The sequence below is a fragment of the Serinus canaria genome, chromosome Z (assembly GCF_022539315.1).
Source record: "Serinus canaria isolate serCan28SL12 chromosome Z, serCan2020, whole genome shotgun sequence".
Taxonomy (NCBI): Eukaryota; Metazoa; Chordata; class Aves; order Passeriformes; family Fringillidae; genus Serinus; species Serinus canaria.
This window is the reverse complement of record NC_066343.1, coordinates 64,432,166-64,453,731: the sequence shown is the minus strand read 5'-3', so window position 1 is coordinate 64,453,731 and position 21,566 is coordinate 64,432,166. Positions and strand designations below refer to the sequence as shown.

The 21,566-nt window shown below is 40.5% G+C and overlaps 2 protein-coding genes across 2 annotated transcripts in view; one reads left to right on the top strand and one right to left on the bottom strand.

The window, feature by feature from the left end:
* Positions 1-8,828, bottom strand: part of LMBRD2 (LMBR1 domain containing 2) — a 32,937-nt gene extending 24,109 nt beyond the window's left edge. Inside the window, exons 1-3 of the mRNA XM_030236904.2 lie at positions 8,668-8,828; positions 2,025-2,251; positions 1,504-1,583 (exon numbers count right to left, since the gene is read on the bottom strand). Of these exons, the coding sequence (XP_030092764.1) occupies positions 1,504-1,583; positions 2,025-2,198 (254 nt within the window). The 5' untranslated portion in view covers positions 2,199-2,251; positions 8,668-8,828. The remainder of the gene's footprint in view (positions 1-1,503; positions 1,584-2,024; positions 2,252-8,667) is intronic.
* Positions 8,829-8,842: 14 nt separating this feature from the next.
* On the top strand, positions 8,843-20,773 carry SKP2 (S-phase kinase associated protein 2). Its single transcript, XM_030236907.2, has 10 exons — positions 8,843-8,990; positions 9,761-10,017; positions 11,537-11,648; positions 11,910-12,053; positions 12,523-12,657; positions 13,861-13,959; positions 15,439-15,566; positions 17,154-17,205; positions 17,854-17,961; positions 19,081-20,773. The coding sequence occupies exons 1-10, from the start codon at positions 8,983-8,985 to the stop codon at positions 19,292-19,294; spliced, it is 1,257 nt and encodes a 418-aa protein (XP_030092767.1). The 5' UTR covers positions 8,843-8,982; the 3' UTR covers positions 19,295-20,773.
* The last annotated feature ends 793 nt before the right edge of the window (positions 20,774-21,566 follow it).

The following is a 21,566-nucleotide window of genomic DNA, read 5'->3' as shown; positions in this document are numbered from 1 at the left end:
ATACACCTGTCTGGGTAATGAAGCAAGGGTGAGTCAAGAGGCAATAAAGTCAACTTAGATGAGATTACCTAATGAGAAATAATTGGTATTTTCCAGGGTCAAACTAGTTAAGCCTGAGTTGTAAGTTTTTATGTGCACAGCCTAAATATTTTCAAAACTATCAACGTAAGATAGGTAGTATGAATAAAGGTTTCAGCACCTCTCCTATGAGAGCTGCTGAAACCTCTATGCCAGGCTGAGAGAGCAGGGGTTGTTCAGCCTGGAGAAGAGAAGGTGCCAGGGAGACCTTAGAGCACCTTTCAGTACCAGAAGGGGGTTTATAAAAAGGAACGAAATAGACTTTTTATATGGGCAAAGTAACAGGACAAGGGGCAATGGTTTACAACTGACAGAGGGCAGGTTTAAATTAGAGATTTGGAAAAAATTCTTTACTGTGGTGGTGGTGAGGCACTGGCACAGGTTGCCCAGAGAAGCTTTGGATGCCCCACCCCTGACAGTGTTCAAGGACAGGTTGGATGGAGCAACCTCGCCTAGTGAAAGATGTCTCTGCTCCTGGAAGACGACTGGAACTGGATCATAGTTAAGGTCCCTTCCCACCCAAACCAATCAACTCTGTGATTCTAAGAAAAAAAGTTTGTCTGAAGCTATAGATAAATTGAAAGGTTACTGAATAGTTTTCAAATTGTGTATATAATTAAACAGGTTTAATTAACATCCACTGGGTGGTCTTAAGTATAGAGTGCAATATTGTGTGACTGTCATTTCACCATTCTTCCAGGAGACTGGCAAGACTTTGCACAGACATATTAGCTGGTATCTTAAAGGCTCAGATCATTTTACAGATAACTACACTGCCCACATCAATAACGTGGGGAATCAGCCAGTGTAGGCTAACGGATGAGCCACCACAGAAAGAGCCCACGTTAGCCTACTTCTCCATGGTTAGGGATTACTTTCTTCCTGCCAGGACACACCTAGCAGGCTATCATTACTTTGGTGGAATACAGCACATTTCAGATAACTGCAATTACCATATATACGTAATTATAAGAAGCAATTAGATACGCCCCTGACATATAAGACAAGCAGCTGATTTCATTAACATGGTATAAATTAAAGGTATAAAATTAGATTTTAGGGTTTAAAGTCTTTAAGATTGTAAAGGATAAGCATTCATCAAAGCCTCTCCTCATAACCAGGACTGCTCAAAAGCTTATTCCTATTGCTTTAACAAAAAAAAAAAAAAAAGGAAATATAGTGACATTAAAAAAGAACAGTTGGGTAACCACCTAGAACTACTACATAATTACTATGTAATTACCCCCAGCAGATAAAGATCCACCTTTCATCACCTTTTCCCTCACTGTCCTGTGTATTTACAAAGTTCAAAATTTGCATCACACAGATAATACTTATTAATCAGTGTTAAAAACACAATATGCCATCAATTAAAAAAAGAAAATCATAAAATACAGTCTAAAGAAAAAAATATGTAGTTCATACCTTGGAGCAAGAGTAACATAAGAGCCATTACTTTCTGCAGGACTGGAGTTAACCGCAAGTTTGCATCGATTATAAATAGTCTAAAAGACAATTTATATTATATCAGTGACCAAAGAGATATAATACTTATTTAAAAGTAATAAGTCTTATTTTAAAGACATTTCCTGTACTCCAGGTTTACATTTGGAATTAATTATATCAATAAACATTCAAATCAACATGTAATCAGCAGTCAAGGAAGTAAAATGCTGAAAGTGTCCTTACGCTGCCTAAACAGATGAAAAAATTGTTACAAACAAATAATGATATTTTAAAATGTTTTAAATAGATTTGCTATCTGATGAGACTAAGGAAAAGTAAAATTAATTATGAACACAAGGCATCGCTGTGTTTAATTTATTAAGATACTAGATGGAAGATTTATTTGGTATTTCTACGAGACGGTCTCCTGCAGTCACTAGTTTAGAGAAATACCATAAACATTTGATGCAATTAAGGAGGAAGTCCTGTATGTTTCTTACCGTACTGACATCCAGAGGCAGTATGAATACAATCAGGAAGCAGAGATACCAAGCCAATAATGTTGCTATGATCACCAGCCTATGCTGTTTCTTGAAGTCTCCATACCGGTGAAGTAGGAATAAGGCCAGGAAAAAGACAAACACTATCTCGAGGCCCAACGCTGCACCGCTCATTGTTAAATGTTGGCCCCAGCCACACCACACTCACTTGGGAAAGCAGATCAGAACTACAAGACAAAAAGACATTTAATTACATTAAAATCTCTGGAAGATGTTTACATGGTAGAGTTGTTCAACGGACACTTTAAAACATATTAACAAACTTTTCACACTTCACGTGACCAGATTCTTATCAAACAAAACCAAAGACTTTCAGCAAGGTGCCCTGAAGTCCTCTGAAGAAACCAAAACATATCATCCCAATACTGTCGTTTCCAGCTACATATTAGGACAACTCCTGTTCATCATCTTGATGTACAACAGATTCAGGAGGCAAATCTCTGTCCTTAACTAGACTACTAGCCCAACTTTAGGTCCAAGACAACTTTCAAGATGAAAATCTATTCTGCTCTTTTTTTCCTCCTTTTAGAAGCAATCAACTAATTTTTACAAAGGGTTAAATATTTGAATAAAATATTTCTGGATAGTTAATGAACAACATTTTAATGGAGTGTACCTCAAATACATATTTAAAATCTATACATAAGTGTTAATAGAGCATAAAAACACAGCAAAGAATGTGTTAGTCTACTTGTAATGCACCTCTTTGAGGTTTGAAATTTCAAGAATGTCAATTCACCTTCCTACTCCTCCGGTGCTATTCAGAGAAACAAGGGTCTCATTAATTTGGTATAGGTTGCCATGATGTATTTTTGCTTTGCTTGTCCTTCTGAGTTTAATTACTCTGTTACAGTCAGGACTACTGTAATAAAGTTCATATAATTTCATACAGACAAGCTATGACACAGAGTGACAGTGTGCTGCACAAATCCACTACTGAAAATTTCACTGACTTGTTACATTTTTATTTAAACTACTTCAGATCTTTTGAATAAGCATCATTTTATCAAAGGCATTTTATGCATTATTTAAAAAAAGAAAAAAAAGTTTATTACTGTGGCCACTCTGACTTGTCTCTCCATCAAGACTAACATTTCGCTGATTTGATTTAAATGAAATAGTTTTTGCTATAACATTGCTGTTAAGACTTTCAGTACTTTCATTTTCCTGGAGATTTAAAAGAAATGCTATTACTGAAATCCCCCTCTACTTACTTTTAAATCTCTTTAGAACTTGGTAAAGTGAACCATTTCTTTTACTAATTTCTCAGTCAACTGCTTAAGCAAATCTATTAAGCTTCAGGGCACTATGCAGGGAAAACACTCTTATTTTACACTCTTATTTAAAAAAATTCTACAGTTTGTGATGCCACTACTACCTTGAGGACACAAACAAACAATTATTCTGTGACTCTTTTTTCTCCCCAACGAGTTACCTTCCTGTTTCTAGTCAAAGATTCACACATTTTTTATTTTCTGCCTTTCATCAAAAGTGTTTATCAAACTATCAACAACAGGATTTGTCTTGTCCATTAGGACAAATCACCCCCTTACTATCTCTCTGATCCCTATTCTAGCTAAATAATTTGTATATTAAAAACTCAGGATATCTCACCTATTTCTCAATCACTTACTAAAAAGCAAGTCCTTGACTGCTCTACTGTACCATTATTGTTTCCTCAGAAAAGCCTTTTAAATTTACAGTATAGCAGCCAATTCCACAGAAGCAAAAATAAAATAACAATCATGAATCAGCTTCATTAAGGCACTGCTACTGGCATGCAGCTTTTCGTGCCCATTACAGCCACACCTTTTGCTATGTAAACAAAAAAATTATACAGCATACACTTCATTAGTCACAAAGTTTTATTACAGTCACACCTAAAAAGCTTCTACCAAAACAGAAGGTAAAAAGTTTCAGTGCAAGATGCTGCACTCAACTACTATCATGAGGGTACTTCCAAAAATATTATAAGAATGTACTGAATATGATAAAATAAAGAAGGAATTGATTCCTACCACAACTTAACTCACTTTCAAAGACAGAAGTGACTTTGCAGTTATCAGTAAACTATATCTTTATGCTCTTCTCTGGCTCCTATTTTAATCTCAAAACACAAAAGGGAAGGCCTGTTTTTTCAAAAGACTAAGACTAATAACAGAGTTGTTTTGAATTAGTGTATAAACATTTTCAAAATAACAGTTAAAAATTTTAGGTATAAACTATTTAAAACCAGCTCTCCACATAGAAAGATTAAATGGAAGAAAATCGACAAAGTGAGAAATGCAATGCTTGAGAGGAGCTCTTCTGGTGAACTAAGTCCAACCCAACAGTGCAGACATGCCTAGGACCTGTGCTACTAGAATCAGGGCTTAAAATACATTACTGCAGGCTATAAAGCCATGTCTTCCTGAGGAAAGCAGCACTTGCCACTGGCTGTTAACTCAAAGAAAGGTAAGCTTCTTACCTATCATCCTGTTTCATCACTTTATTTAGACAGCCATCTCACTATTGGCATACAGCTACCTAGTATCAGCTGACTGAAATTCCAGAATCACTAAAAAAATGTTGCCTTGAAATAGCCACTTCAGGAGAGCTCTCTGGTACTGTACAACCTTCAATGGCTTAGAAGATGCTCCTATTAAAGCAATGACAAAGTAACAATAGCCCTCACCATGAATGGTGAGGGAAGTATTTATGGGCATACTCAGTTTTTGAACAACCAGGCAACTACAGATTTATACAAATAAGATTAAAAGCTGAAACTCTGGCACAAGAAGTGCAATTTAACTAATAAAACATAAGGACATGCTCTTGTGTTAGCTTAGGATTTTCCTGCTTCTTTTCAGACACAGACAAAATCAGCTAAGCTTTTAATTTTACCCAGCTACTAATACTGCATGCATCATAAAGGGCTAAGTTCAGGCTTAATTCCCTTTATATGACAGACTCCTTACTATCAATAGTATTAAATTACCCTGCCAACCTAAGAGTAACTGCACTCACATCTACATCACAAATGAACTAACTACTCTGCCTGGTACAGAAATCTCAAGTTACTAAATGAAACAGTAGAGGATGAAAAACCCCATACTTTCTTAGAGCCTTAATACAGCACCAAATTTAACACAGACACCCCAGTACTATATTCTTAAAGAAGGGCTAGAAAGAGTAAAGCATACCTGTGAAGGATTCTGCCACTCTCCCAGCAAATGCCTAAGGAGGCCTGAAGAGACGTTAAACACTGCTGCACATGCCTTACTAAAAAGTATAAATAGAAATAGGATGTTTCCTTCACAAATTCAGCTTTCTTAAGGCCTCCAAATTCTTTCCCTCCAGGAAACACAACACTACTTCTCTATCCTGTATTTCTGTGGTTGATTGCTCCTGCTTAACACAGAAACAAAACTCTGCTCAGCTGTACCCATTTCCCCCCCTCGCAAGTTTCCAAATCTTTAAGGTATTTTGATTTACACTACCACTTTCAGAAAAACCTGAAATCTCTGGTAGTTTTGTGCCTTCTATAGTTTTAATTAACATACAATTTCATTAGGGAATGAATTCCTTAGGAATTTCATCCTAAGGAACTTTCAAAGTCCTACTAAGAAATACATAGGATTATAAATTGATCCTCTTGTATACAGTAGGTCTATCAGTCATTACTTAAATAGATTTGATTACTTCAACTATTTGTCCTTGACAAACTGATGCTGTCTTTTACTCACCTATTGTATTCTATGTACTTACAAATAGCTTTAGCACCAGAATTTTTTTTCAGGAATTCAAGAAGAAGAATAATCTGCCAATCTGCAGCTCTGCCTGTCCTTCAAACATTACTAAAAAAGACAGCCACTATGCTTCTGGTTTTCCTGCCTGGTACCTCAGACATTTCTGGAATACTAAAGACTTTTTTTAATTGTTCTTCAAGCATTGTCAAGTAGATATCAAACAAATTTGAAAAAGCTGCATTTCTAGACATTTTGGATATTTTAGCTGAAACCCTTGAAAAACAACTTACTTTGTATTTTTAAAAATCATAACTACATCTGTCTGAATAAAACCTGTCACCAAAAGTGCTGCCAAACTATGAAAGGGATTATCAGAGACAGTCAGCAACAGAACTGAGAGCCTTAACATCCAAAAAAAACATACCTGGGCTACAGCATCTGCCACCTCAAGCTGAATTCCCAGCTCACCTGCAAGTACAAAAGCTGCTATCTCCAGCAATATGTCAATGGCCAGCTCAATAATGACCTTCTGCCTGTCAGAGAATAATCTGCTAGTTCTTATTATATATTCTTATTACCAGCACACTTCACTTGGCAAAAAACCCAGTGTTTGGTTTCTGAAGCCTGCCCTGCTCAGCAGAATATATGCTGCTAAGAATCATAAAGAAAGACTTTGCTCTACAGACATGTAGTAGTAGATTATAGCCTTTAGTACTGACAGAACTGCCCCACACTAAGAATTCTTGATACTTCCATCTTAAAACAACAAAATGGGCTAACTTACATTTCAGAACTCATAAACAAAGAACAAGAGGCAAAGAAACAACACAAGTAGTACCTTCAGCTATTCAAGTCTTAATATTGTGTTGTAGGGATTTATTTTAGGTTGGTTTCAGGTTTAGGGGAGGGGTGGCATCGTGGGTTTTGTTTGGTTTTTTTTATTTGGTTGGTTTGGGTTTTTCTGTTTACTTTACACACTGGCCCTTACAGTTTGGGGGAAATAGCAAGTATTTATAAACAGACAACAAAGAGCTTCTTTATGTCTGTACAGTGAGAAAGCTATCTAAAGGAAGAAAATAGCCACAAACTGCCCAAGAAAACCAGAGAAATTATCCGATTGCACTATTTGAGAGAAACAACCTCTGAGATTAGTGAAGAAAGCAATTTGCACGGCTTTGCTCTTCTAAGAAACACTAGTCAGTCTATGTACTGACTGATACTTTATTAGTACCTGTCAGTACAACTGTTTTGTAATGAAGAAAAATTTTAAGTTGACCAAACATTTAATTTATATAGATCGATCTACATTTAATTGATAATAGTTCAATGTTTAGGGAAACAAGTTTTCTATCTTTTAATTGAAAAAAAATAAAATGCTGTGCTGATACCACCCAAAAGATCAGTACTCTCTGATTTTGCAGACTAGGTCCTGCGCAGTAGCACTAAATGCAAGACAAATGCTTGACCAAGGAACATTAAGATTTTTGTGTTCAAATGCAAGCAAGCTCATTTGTTTTAAATGGCTTTACATGCCTTGTCCTCTACTAAAGGATCACAGAATCTTTAAGGTTGCAAAAGATCTCCAAGATCATCAAGTCAAATTTTTAATATATTAAGTACCACAGAGGCAGAAGCTTTCAAAGAGTTCAGGGAAGTATGCTGAAAATAATACATAGAAGTAAATAACTCACTTATCAGAAGAACTGAAATATAATCAAATATAAGCACTGTACAGTTGCATGCAGAATCTAAAAAAAGAACAGAAAGAAATCACTATCTGGGCTACGAGACTAATGCACTCACACAAAACAGGTGTCAGTAAGGCGGTCACATGACTACTGCCCAACACTGCATTCAGGCAAACAGACTGTTTGTTAATTTCCAGACTGTAAAAAACACAGGGATTTTCCACAAAACCATCTTTTGATTTCCCATACATTAATAAAGAAGAGTGACAAGATTCACAAAGAAAAAGGGGGCTGCAGAAAAGATGAAATAAACTCAGCTTTTTTTTTTTTTTAAACCAAAACTACACCTCTTTTTCGTCTGATTATCTCCTTAAATAATCTTTGAACAACTGTTTCGTGACTTAAGTTAAAACCGGAGACGTTTAAAAGATACTTTTTTTAAGATTATATGGATGCTAATTTGAGTCACCTCATTCTCTGTATGTGACTAAAAGCTGTGTAGTCCTTGCTACGGGCTCCATTACCATCCTCAATTTTACAGGCACGTCTCTCCATCGTCATGCAGTAAACAAAGACAGCATTAGCAAGCAAGTGGCTAACTAAGAGCAGGGCTGTAGGTGAGTTCAGACCTAGCTCTCCATCCTCACCAATTTCAAAATAAGCAGTTTGGGGGGAAAAAAAGAAACGCAGGAAGAGCTGCATTGCTGTAAGTCCCTCAGGCTGTGAAACACGGTGTGAAAAGACGGCGGGGTTTGAACAAGCACGGTGAGGGTCAGGACCAGCCACACACGGGCAGTTTCAGGTGTTCCCAGAGAAAACCTTCCACGGTGGAACGTGCCAGCGCTCCCCGGCGCCAGGCCTGTGCGACACAGCACCGAGCTCCAGGGACACGGAACCAGCACCGCCCCGCGCTACGTGCTCGGGGTCCCTGACAGGCGGGCAATGCTCGGGATAAGAGCCTGGAAACGAACACGCCGACCGCCCTCGCATACCACTGCCCCGCGACCATTCTTCCCTCCGCGCCCTTGCCCCTTGCCAGAGGGGACGCGTCCGGAGGCTGCCGCTTCCCACCCGGCTCCCGTCTCCGCTCAAGAGAACGGCCCGGCCGTGACTCGGCACTGTGGCACCGCTCCGCCCGGCCCCGCGTCCCGCCCGCCGCCGTCTCACCACGGCCGAGCCGCCGCTCAGCGTCGCGTCCCCCGCGGGGCTCCACCGCCCGCCATCCCGGCCGGCACCGGGCTCAGAGCGTGGCGCAAGGAGCGGCAGCCGCTCCCGGCTTCTTCCGCGTCGGAGCCGCCGCCATTCGCCGTCCGCCGTCGCCGGCCCGGCACGGCCCCACCTCTGGGCGGGCACAGGAAGCGAACTACAGCTCCCGGCAGCCTCTGCGCTCTTCCCCCGCGCTGCGGCTTCCGGCCGGCGCCGGGATGGCGCGGTGCTGAAAGGCGCGGGGCGCGCGGCGGCGCGCGTGGGCCTCCCAGCACCATGTACAGGTACGGGAGTGCCGGGTCACGGGAACACCGGGACGAGGGAACACCGGGACGCGGGGATGCGCCGGGACACGGGCGTACGAGTACCGCTGCTGGCTTGCGCGGGAGCCGCGTGGCGCTGGGATGCGCGGGAGCCCTTGCGAATCCCCTCGGACGGCCCGGCTGCGCGGGAGAGCCCCGGGAGCGGGTGTGAGACCCGAGGAGCGGGAAGGAGCGCCTGGGCATGGGAGTGGTGCCGGGATCAGACGTGTGTGTGCGGCCCCGCGGGTGGTCCCGGGGGAGCGGGGGGTTCTGCCCTTGGGGCTGGCGGGGGTGCGGGATCCCCAGGCCGCCTCTGTCCCGGCCGCAGGGGGCGGCAGCCGCGGGGAGAGCTTCCCCCACCTGCCCGGGCATCCCGTCCCCCTACCCGCGCTGCCGCCCCGCCGTGTGAGGGTTCTGCCCGGTGCTGTCGCTGCTGTGTCCGGGGTCGGTGGTGTTGGGAGGCTGCCGTATCCCGCCGCCTCCACTGGCTCTGCTCCCCGGTCCCTCGCCCGCCCCATCCGGGAGCGGGGCGCGCTCAATCCCTGGCGGGCTCTTCCCCAAAGTCTGCCAGACCGAGCACACGCCTGCGCTGTGGCCGCTGCTTGTTGCTTCCAGAGCCCGCAGATCCCAGACTTAGTCGCCCTGCTTGTGGATGTGGAGTAGGTGCGACTGAAATGCTTCAAGAATCCCCCTCCTGTGTTTGGTGTCAGTCTGGCAGTACCCTCAGAGCCTCTGTTTTGCTGTGTCTGCAGAAAGCACCTCCAGGAGATCCCATCCTCTAGCACTAATGTTTCCACCAGCTTGGAATGGGACCCCGGCAAGACCTCGGAGCTTCTGTCTGGTATGGGAGTGTCAGCTCTCAAGAAAGACAAGCTGGGCAATGAAAACACACCGCAGGACCTGCTGGTGTCGTCGCCCTGCCTTCCTCCAAAAAGGCAGAAGGTGAAGGACAATGAAAAGGACTTTGTTATCGTGCGCCGGCCATGGCTGCTCCGAGAGGCAGAGTCAGGTACTGTCCCCCTGATCCAGGTTATGCTTGCCCTTTGGTAGAGATGGAGAGTGGGCATCACAAGTCCACCCTGCTTTATTGTTTAGTTCTTTTGCTCTTATCCAACAGAATGTCGCTTTTAGATCTAGTGGCATTAAGGCTTGGAGTGATAAATTCTCTTTTATGTGTGCCTTTAAGCAGGAGTGGTGTGTCTGGCTCCAGAATTGTGGCGTGTGAAAATGCGTGGTTCTCTGCTGCCTAACACCCCTGTGTGTTTGTGCTGAGGGGTTGTGCTGCATGTCCTGTGCCTGTTTGCTCTTGTGTGTAGGACATAGGTGGCACTTTGGCCCAGCAGGGCTGTGTTGTGAATCAGTGTTTTAAGGTCGCTCAAAGAATCAGCAGCAAAAGTAGGTTTAATATCAAAGTAAAAGTGTGACAGAGTTAGTTGGCAACATTCACTCTAGTTACCAGCTGGTTAAAGCAGACAGAGAAAAAAACAAGGTAAAATCAATCAGTCTAAGACCAAAATCAATCCAAAAATTACCTGTTTGGAGGCGGGAGGAGAAGGGTAAGTAAAGAGTGCAGGCTGAGGTGTGCCAGCACAGCTCCTGATGGAAACAAGCAACGTGAAGAGCTGTGCCAGACAGCTACAGGGTAAGCCATCAAAGGGTGGAAGCTTGCAGGCTGAGAAACGAAAGATCAGGTCTCTTGGACTCTTGAAAGGGGTGTTATAGAATACTGGGTTCCTTTCCCTGTTGTCAAGTGTGGTTTTAGTCTGGATGAGTATGGGATGCAAAATAAATAAGCAGCTCTCCCCAGACATTATGCTGCCATACAGAAGGTGGAAATGCCTTCAGACATTGCTGTTTTATCTAAGATGCAGTGGTGGGTCAAAGGCAGCTGTTACTGAGCTCCACCATCCAGAAATCACCCATGTGAATCATGACACCTTCTGGAGCCTTGAGAAAAGCTGTGATTTGTACCACATTGTTTCACTTAATTCCTGGAGTGGTGATTGCGTGTATGTTTTAGGAAGCAGTTTGTACTACCTGATTTTTTCTGTATATCACACAGAGAACCATGGCTTACCTCGAGCTCCCTTTTGGGACCCTTGCATGCATAGGAAGAGTGGGCATTTCAGCAGAGGGAAAAAAAAAAACCCACAGAGTCATATAAACATTAGACTACAAAGGCAGTAACTAAGATACTCTTGTTCCCAAAGTGAGTATGTAAGAAGTGTCCATGGCTTTATTGTGGATACAAAGTGACTAGTACAGGAACATTTGCATTACAGGAACTGTAATGGAATATTTTATTCAAAGTGAATATTACAGGAACTGGGTAAAGAGGGTAAAAATAGCATTCTGCAATGATGAGCTGCCAGGAGATGAATAGTGGGGCTGATGTCTGATGTAGGCTGATGTATAGCCTACAGGTAAACCGTAGAGGGGCTTTTAACAACCAGACTGCACAAGGCATCTGATCAGCAGGAAAAAATAAACCAGCTTTAACTAGAATGTGTTTTCCTCTTTCCCTGAAGGTATTTCTTTGGATGCACTTCCAGATGAATTGCTTCTGGCAATCTTTGCCTATTTGCCCCTAAAGGATTTACTGAAGGTTTCTATGATTTGCAAGAGATGGCATAGACTTTCGTAAGTACTATTTCTCTTCATTTAGTACTAAGGAAAATCTTTCTTTCCATAGACCATTAAGTGGTCTGGTTCTCATCTTATTTATACATATATAATTTAATTTAGACCATATGTGGGTATGTATAACCAAAAGATGCCTCACATGTTTTAACATTATTGTAGTCTATGAAATAGCTTTCCCTCCTCTCCCTGTTTTGACACCAAAAAGCTTTGACCTGTTACCCATTTGAACTCACTAACAAATAAAATTCTATGCCCCAGATTTGATGAATCTCTCTGGCAGACTCTTGATTTGACTGGTGGGAATCTGCTGCCAGGAGTGCTTGGACAGTTGTTGCCTGCAGGTGTTACTGTGTTCCGCTGCCCGAGATCTTGCATTGGGGATCCGTTGTTTAAAACGAACAAGTAAGGCTTTTTCTGCATGTTCTGGATCCTGAAACTCAAATAATCAGTCTGTGTGTTTTTGGTTTGAAGGTAATAGCAACCAGAAGCAGTGTTGGTGCTGTGGTCTGGAGTGTAGAAGAGCTGATCAGTGGTTAGGCATGTGTTAAAACAGGAGGATCTGCATTCACCTGTCAGTTATTTAAAACCAAGTTAATGTGATTTTTTTTTTAATATCAAGCACCATAACACCCTTGCAGTTTGTATATTGTACAGGCCTGAATTATCATAATCTCCAGCATTTTTACATGGTACACTCAAAAAAATAATTTAACTTCAGCAGGATAGTCTTTCAGTTATGAGGAATCAGTAGAAATATTTTCTGCAAGTTGTGCATGCTTTTAGTGTATGGGATATATTTGTGATGTGGGGAATTTATGGAGCAGGTTTTAATGCAATTTTAGTAACCTTTCTCCGTTTTTTTTCTTGTTAGTCTTCTTAAAATTCAGCACCTGGATTTGTCAAACTGCACAGTGTCTGCTGCAGATCTCCACAGTATTCTTTGTCTGTGTGAAAAGCTGCAGAACCTCAGCTTGGAGGGTCTAGTGCTTTCTGACAACATCATTAAGTGAGTGACATGTTTGGGAATATTCAGTAAAACCTTCTGTTTGGTGCCATCATTTTGTGTAGGCTAATGAAAGAATGCAGTGGAACGTTTTTCATTGTGGGTGTAGTTTGAAAGGACCAGTTTAAGTTGGCCATTTGGTTTTGGGATTTTTTCCTCCCAATTCCCCAGAGCAGAAGGAGGTTGGAGAAACTATTCACCTCTCTGTGGTTTATGTATCCATATTCCCACAGCTAAGCTGTACAGCAGAGCTACTTTTATTTCTCCATTTTTTTGCTCCCAAGAGAACTTTGTGTTTGGTGTGCAGGCTCTCAGTAGCTCTCCCACCAGGAACCCATTGTGCTTCTGCACTGTTGCTCAGCTTTATTGAACTTAGGAAGTCCTGGAAGATTACAGATTCTGTCAAGCAGATGTGGTTTTTTGGTTCAGCTGCAAGGACACTAATGGGTGTGTAGTCAGCCTCCTGTTCCATCACACCAGGGGATTGTGGAGGTGCCATGGACCATAGGTTGGATGGCAGAAACTCTGGCTTTCTGATGCCTTCATCTCTCCACAGAGGGGGACCAGAATACAAATAAACCAGTATAGTTTGGCTTTTTAAACTATCAGTAGTAACAGTTAAAACTATCAGAAAATTGGGTACTAATCAGACAGTAATGATGGAATTCTATTGCCTTTTGAACAAATGTGCATACTGAGTGTTCCAGGTTTTGCTAACTCCATGTGTACTCTAGTCTTTCAAACAAATGCATTCAGGGGTTGCGCTTTGGACATGGATTTTGTCCTGGAATAACCTCCATCTTGCAGAAGGGTGACATCAGAAATTAGATGGTGGCTTTGTCTTTTGTAGAGCTGTAGTAATTTCTGATAAGCTGTGATGTATGTTTATTGGCATGCACCAGGAGAAGATGAAAATAAACCATTTTCTTGTAAACTTAGTTGTTTATAAATATGCAGACTTGTCAGCAGTGTCAAGTACATAGACAAGTATCCCTTTCAATGTTGTGCCTTGATGCAGCAAGTACAGAGTTTAGGCCCTTAGTGACTCAGGTTAGTCAGCTGATTAAAGGTGCAGTGCTTCATGATTAATGACCAATTCCCTAATTTCCAGGAAATTAGGTTTTAAAAATAGTCACATCCTAGCAAAGCAAGCAATGTTCCAGCATTTAAGTTTTATCAATTTTTTCCTTTTTCTTCTCTCTACAGGAGCATTGCTAGAAACCCCAGTTTGCTACGACTAAATCTCTGTGGCTGCTCAGGGTTTTCTGCAGAAGCCTTGGAGCTGATGTTGAGCAGTTGTTCTATGTAAGACAAAACCAGGTTTTGCTATTCCTGAAACAAATTATTTATTTTTTCCTTGGCCATCCCAGTTACTCTTGTATCTACTTTTTTTTTTTTTAATGTGCCTGGTTTTGGTCCTAAATGCCTTACAGTTGATTATTAGCTGAATCATCAGGTAATTTCTTTCCATCAAGCTATTTTCTTCTTTAATAACAAATATGTATTTTAGTCGTTTTTCATTAGTTTTCTGAATCATCTTCTTGGGTGGGTAAACTCCATTCATCTTCCTTTGGTATCATGTAAATTTGATTTTCTTTATGAAAATAGTATGTGATTCTCACAAAGACTAAGTGTGTGTTTTGGAACTGCAAAGTGGAGTTCCAGAGCTCCCTTTGCAATCAGAGTACAGCATTAGTAGCAGAGAACACTGTGCTTTTCCGTGGTAGAATAATCCTTCAGTAACCTTCTAGTTTATGAAGGGCTGTATTCAGACTGACAGTTCCAGTGATTAAACCATCTGCTGGCAGAACGTCACTGAACTGGACCCCAGTGAATTTGGGATTTATATCCCAGTCTTTCTGCTGACTTCCTGTGACCTGCAGGACAATGTACATAATCATTCCTTCTGCAAAAGCATGTTTTTTAATCAAATTGCAAGTTAGTGGGCAGCCAAAGCCTTAATCTTTCTGTTGCTTGGTCTGATTACTCTGACCATGAGCTCTTTAGGGGATGGCAGTCTGTGCAGTGCACAGTGAATAGCAGATGGCAAATCTGATCCTAGGAATGCTAGTGGCAATTTAACTGTTTTTTCATTTTATGTAGAGAGTGCCAGCTGAATGCTCTAGTTGTGCATTCACTGTGTCTCTGTCCCTTGGTTACAGCTACTGCAACACCTGCACACAGAACAATACTTTGTCCCAGCCCCATGGTGACAGGCTATAGGTAATCAAGCACGGAAAGAGAGTTGAGCTCACAGCATGAGCAGTGTTTATATAAAACTATGAATTATTTTATGCTAATTAGGATTAAATGGTCACCTGACCAATGTTTATAATGGATGGTAGTTTTTCCTCTCAATGTGACCATCTGTTCATTTGTAACAGATTCAGGTCACAAACCCGATGAAAAGACAGTGTATCCTTGTGGCAGTTCCTGGAGAGAGCCTTTACTTCCTAAGCCATTACTGAATCATTCCAGTTGAAAGTGGCTTTGGGAAGTCAGTTTAACCCCTTTCCCAGACCAGTGTCTAAAATTAGCACTGTCCACGTGGATGAGGATGTTCTCTGGTTGGATCTTGAAAATCTCCAGACAGATTTGGCTGGGTAACCTGCTCCATTCATTAGTGGTTAATTACCAAAATACTAGCATTTCTAGGCATGAATACAGTAAGTTGGCGGATGGCATGTTACAAGTATTTGCTTTAAAAGTATCAACTGTAATAGAAAATACCAGAACTTGAACTGCGTTTCAGCCATTCTTGTTAACAACTCTCTCTGTGTGTAGGCTGGAGGAGCTGAACTTGTCCTGGTGTGAATTCACAGCCACTCATGTCAAAGCAGCTGTCAATCATGTTACTTCAAAGATTACCCAGTTAAATTTAAGTGGATACAGAGAGAATCTACAAATAGCAGGTAAACAGCAGTGTGACAAACCTTTATCCCACTATGGGATAAAGGTTTGTCACATTTTCTTCTGCTTGGCATTCAATCTTTGTATAGAAGAGTCATGTACTAACAGTAACTTTTGTGCTCTGTATAGTTTGAAGTTCTTGCTGTCAGAGACTCTTTCTTACTCATAGTTCTAGCTCAGGCATGAAGGGTGAGATGATTTTTCTTCTTAATTCCTTAATTTAGGAACAATCAAGTGAAAACTAATTTCTTCTTTAGCTGAATGCTTCTTCACTTTACTTGTGAAGTAAGTTTTGGAAGCACGACTTTGTGTGCTATGAATTAGCTCCAGGAACAGTATCTGGAAAGCTTTCTTAAGGCTTCTGCTGTTGTGTCTGCTGAAAATGTCTTCTAAAAGAAAACAGTCATAGTACGTCCTTGAGTTTCAGACTGACATCCAGATATGAGTTAATTAAATTGTCTTAGCAATCAACATTTAACCACTTATTTGCTACTAGTTCTAGAAAGAAAAGTTTTATTAAGTGGAGGGTTATAGAAAATGCAGTTAAGTTAAGATTTATGGGAGGGTACATCAAAATGAACAAGAGCATAGCTAAAGGGTGAAAGTCCTTTTGTGGTAAAGAGAATTTAATTTTTGCAATGAGTGAATATGACAGTAGGGCATTGGATGGCATGCCAGGAGGTGACCTCTCATTTCTGTTTAAATATCATAGAGACCCCCCTCATGCATTCTCTTTGTGGGGAAACAGGCACATCTTATCTAAGCCCCAAACTCATAAACAAAGATGCTACATAATCTTCTCCACATCAAGAATTTGAACCTTGCGTCCTCTGACTGAACCATCAAAGACCATGCGCTGACCTCTTCTGTTTTTCAGACACTTTCCCTTAGTGACTTTACTCTGTTTCAGTGCAATTTATCAGGCATAAGACTTGAATAGTACATTAATCATCATAATTAAGGTATTGTTTTGTTTAGTTTCTGCACATGATTTCTGAAATAACATTCTATTGCATGTTGTTGGGCACCTTGCAACAGCTTTTAGGTAATATCTGAACTACAGCTGATTCCTGCTACTTGCAGACTATGAAAGAAAGTAAAAAATAGACAGTTTAAATCAGAAAAAACATAACTTTTTGTCATAAGAATTTTTTGTGGGTAAAAGTGGAGATGCCTAAAGGATTTGGTGCTCTGAAAGGATATTTGATGTGTGGAGAATTTTCAATATTTTTCCACTTCATGTAGGTATTTCAGGCAGCTCACCTTTTCTGTGTTTCCAGTAGATTTCACAAAAATATCATTTGAATTATTGTCTTCCTAAGTTGATGGTTGATGGCAACTGACTTCTAGGGATAATTTACTGAACTAAATATATCTGTTTTGCTGAGGGTTAAAAGAAGTCCATGTAAAATATCTTCATAGGCAGACTATTTGCTCTAACTCTTAATCTTTTAGTTTAAAAATAGTGCTTCAGTTGTGGGTTCCAGTAGAAAACATATGAATGAACGTGTGTGGACATCAGCAGGCTGTGTAAAGCACGTCCATGTTGTTACTGAAAGAGGGACTGACTCTGTGTGACCTCTTTTCAGATGTGAAAACACTGGTGGAGAGATGTCCTTTGCTTGTCCATTTAGATCTCAGGTAAGAAGACCTGTGCAGCCAGTCCTTAAATCCTTGTGGTTCAGGGAATTAACACTGAGGAAAGGTTGTGTAGGTAGCACTGCACACCCAGAAAATACTATTCAAGCTAAACCTACAAAAGATTTGCTATTTGGCGTGACCTAATCTGGAGCAGGCAAGTAACTGAAGATGTCTTGTTACCCCAGCATAAATGTCAGGTACCTACAGGATTTGTTAACTAACAAGAGATGGTAATTGAAAGGTTTGGAATTGAAGGAAGTATTTAGATGCCTACAGTTCATTAGCCTACCATCCTAGAGAAGGGTTTATCTCTAATACTAATTTGTTACTTGGCCATATAACTGTAAAAAAAGGTATGTTTTGGTTTTGACCTAGTAAGTTACAGTATTTTGGAATCTCTGGAGAACTTGCCTATTCATGGCACAAGTTCTGCTGCAGAGTAACTGTATGAGGAGAAACTTTGGCTTCACTTGCCCCTTTGCATGCACAGCGCATACACGAGAGATGGGTTGCTTCCATAGTCAGTAAAAGCATACTTTGGTGGTAGAAAAAGTTGATATTCAGTGAATTCCTCTGGCTGAATATTCAAAATAGCAAATTTACTGCTGCTGTGTACTTAAAACTTTATTTAATGTGTTCTCTGTACAGTGACAGCATGATGTTAAAGCCTGAGTGCTTCCAGTATTTTAAACAACTTGTGTTCCTACAACACCTGTGCCTTAGCCGATGCTACCAGATATCACCTGCTGCCTTAGTGTAAGTAACCTCTAATTAGCTTTGGTTTGCTGTTCATGCAGAGGTTGAATTAATTTAAATTTGCTTTATTTTAGGTTTAGAATTGCAAATATTGTTTCAAAAAACTTAATGGTGAGGAATTGGGAATAAAACTGAGATAAAATAACCCGTCCGTTAGAACCTGTACCCTTTGAGAATCCAGACTGGAACGAATCTGAGATAATCTTTCAGTGGTGGCAGTCTGTACTCATGGAACTGGCTGCTCCATGCATGCCTTGTGTTTTTTTTAGTGGCATTATACCAGTGGCACTCATTGCTGGCATGGGAGGTTGCAGTCCTGCCAGTGACCAGTACTGATGTCAGTCACAGACTTGTGAGTGTGGAGGAAGGTTTGTAGCAGCTGGCAGAGTTGACACTACTGGCTGGGGTAGTAGGCTGTGTATATTTGCTTTAGTGTGCACCTTTACCAGTTACTGATTGTGATTCAAATATGGCTTAGAGTGACTTGTTCATGAGGTCCTTCTGCCTTTTATTAGAAAAGAAGCTTTCAATCCCAGTACTTTCAGGAAAGATGTCAACACAAAGGAAGTCGCCAACAACAAGAAAAAAGGTTGCGAGGAACAGGGCTATTGAAGATGAGAATCTGAAGAACCTTTGCTGTGGCAGCATGTGCCTCAGCCTTTTGATTTTGTCCAGTACTTGCTTGTAAGATACACAGTTCAGATGATGACTGGGAAAATGTAAAGCAATCAAGAAGCTGGGTCTGTCTACTCACCAAAATATTGCTACAAATTGGGGATTGATTGATGGTGCTCAGGGGCTTGTATCCTCTGAGCCACATCCTGGAACTTCATCTGTGCAATTTACTTCACTTGTTCTAGATTTTTAAGTCCACTGATATGAAGGGGGAAGAATCAGTTTGTTTTCAGTCTGTGAGAGAGACTAGCAAAAAAGTATTTTATTCATCTAGTTTGCTCAAGTATCAGTGCTGAGTACTAGTTTCAGTTAAATACGTGCTTAAGTCATTTACCCTCTTCTAAAAAAGTTGTAAAAATGGAATTCTGTAGCTTGGGTACAGGCTGAAAAATGCCAAAAAATGTTTTCAGTTTCATGGTTAATTTCCTGTCTCTCTCTTTCCAGAGAGCTTGGTGAAATTCGAACACTGAAGACTCTTCAGGTATTTGGAATAGTGACTGATAGCTCCCTGCAGCTCCTTGAGGAAGCACTACCCGACATGAAAATCAATGGTTCACACTTCACCAGCATTGCAAGGCCAACTGTTGGCAATAAAAAGAGCCATGAGATTTGGGGCATCAAATGCAGATTGACACTGAAAAATCCTAGTTTGCTGTGATCGTGTGCAATGTACTTGATGCCATGGACACACTGTGTGTTGAAGCTCCTTAGGAAAAAAAAGTGCTGGAGCACCTTTTATCATAGTACTGTTACTGTATAACTTGGTTTTACACCCTAATGTTGTTTCCTAATATTTTATATCAGTTTTTTGTTCTTGAAGCCTTTAGAAATTTGATGATCTGTGAGCAATTGCAGAATATTTCTTTCAGCCTTTCTTTTTTACAGGGGATCTTTGAAAAAAAATATGAAACAAATCACCGTCAAGTGATTTGATAAGTACAAATCAAATACTTAAATTGATAAGTAATGTCAGCCTCTGGCAACTGTCTGCAGCTTCTGGAACAGTTTGCCAGAGGTGCCAGATATCTTTGTAAGGTTTATTAAGGAGTTTGTGGAATTCAAAGTAATACTTCGATATTAAATCTATTCAACTACATAACTGAAAAAAAGGTACCACAGGATGAATGAATCAAGCTTGAAAACAGTAAATTGGGGATATCTACACAGAAGCAGCTAAGAGCTCAATACCTTACAAGTTAAGCAGCATAGAGGAGCTATAGCAAAGTTTTTATTTAGGGGGCCACATAGGAAACTTTTGTCTTTAGTATCCTTAGTTTTTAGCCAAATACAGTCTGAGAAGCCTGTTCAGAATTAACATCTGTAAAAACAGATGCTGGTTATCCATTATTTCATGTTGTGGTCCTGAGTTTTCTGATTACATATTACAGGAACTTAATGTAGCTTCTCTGAGCCTGACTGTAGATAAAACTTTCTCTAAGATCTTTCAAGTGCAACTGATACATTGGTAGAAGTTTTGCAGGAGGCCTCAAGGAGTTCTAGATATGACAAAAAACCAGAATCTGGAACTGCTGTGTAAGAATACTAAAAGGGAGAGATGCTTTGGTGCTATCAAGAGACATAAATTTCTTTTTAATATTAGTTTGTTTGTAGTAGCACTTCGCTTCTTGTATTTGTATCACTAACCACTATTGTGTAGTGTCGTTTTTTATTTTAAAGTCATAGGAGAAGCTAAGTAACTGTCCAAAAAGAAAAAAAACCAAATAAAGGATAGGGACAGGTAATGATTTTAAATGAACCTTTCATTTGCATGTATTATCAGGGTCCTTCCTCATGCATAAGCCTAGAAAGTTCCAGCAGGTGTTTTAGCTGATAATTCCTAGGGCAAAACTTGGACCCTCTGTAGAACATAAACATGCTGCTGTTTTTCCCATGAATGCAGTAAGCAAGCAGCTGAATTTATTCATGGATGTTTTTAAGAGTAGCCAATGTATTACTGTAGGCCTTTGCATAGATACAGCTTTTCCCATTGCTTTCTTGAGAAAAAGCATTCAGGAATGAATACCTGGTTGTGCAGAAGAGATTATTTACTATGGAAAGATTGTATGAGTACTAGAATTTGGTATTTAACTTGACTTTCTAGAATATAGTAAATAAAGCATTATCTTTTTAACCTGAATTGGTTTGGTTTTTATTAAATTTAACAGTGTAAATAACAGGTGTTAATAATGGGCTTGTGTCCCTTATGAAGGAGTAAATGGGCAACACACCTTGTGAAAGTTGGAGGAGTGATAGGAAGTTGAGGGATACAGAATATTCTACCTCCTCAGTTTGCTGCCTTAGAATTATACCTTAAATTACTTCAAGAAGAAAAAGTAAATCTTTGCAGCACAGTATTACTGTAAATTCTTCCCCTTATGCACAGTGTTACTCCATGAAACTTCTCTGGCATTTAATAAATATCTAAGAAATTGCTTTATTGTACAGAATTGCTGATGGAGTGCTTTCCCTGGTTTGCCACCAACTTTCTGTCATGGGTCAAAAAGAAATTTCTCCAAGCAGTGGTGGTTGAAAGGACAGAGTGTTATCAAAAATACTTTCAGCATTTATTAGACTATGCTTTAAAGCCCTGTGCAGGATTGGAACAGTATTAGGCTTTTAACTAGAAGGAAAAATTTTACATAGCAGGTTCAGCGTTGGAAGGGGATCAGCATCACTGTTGCCTGTCTACTTAATAGTTGTGATGACAGCTTTAGTAGACATCAAAGCCATTTGGATAAGGCACTCAACTGTCCCTTTCCTAAGGGTCTGAAATATCCTACTCTAAGGTAGGAAATACCATAATCAGTAGCCCTAAGTACTCCATAACAGAACCTGCTACATTGATTAGTCTCTGTAGTACACATAAATACATGGAGGCTCACAAACCATTAAAACAACCCAAAACAGTAAGTGAGAAGGAACTGAGTACA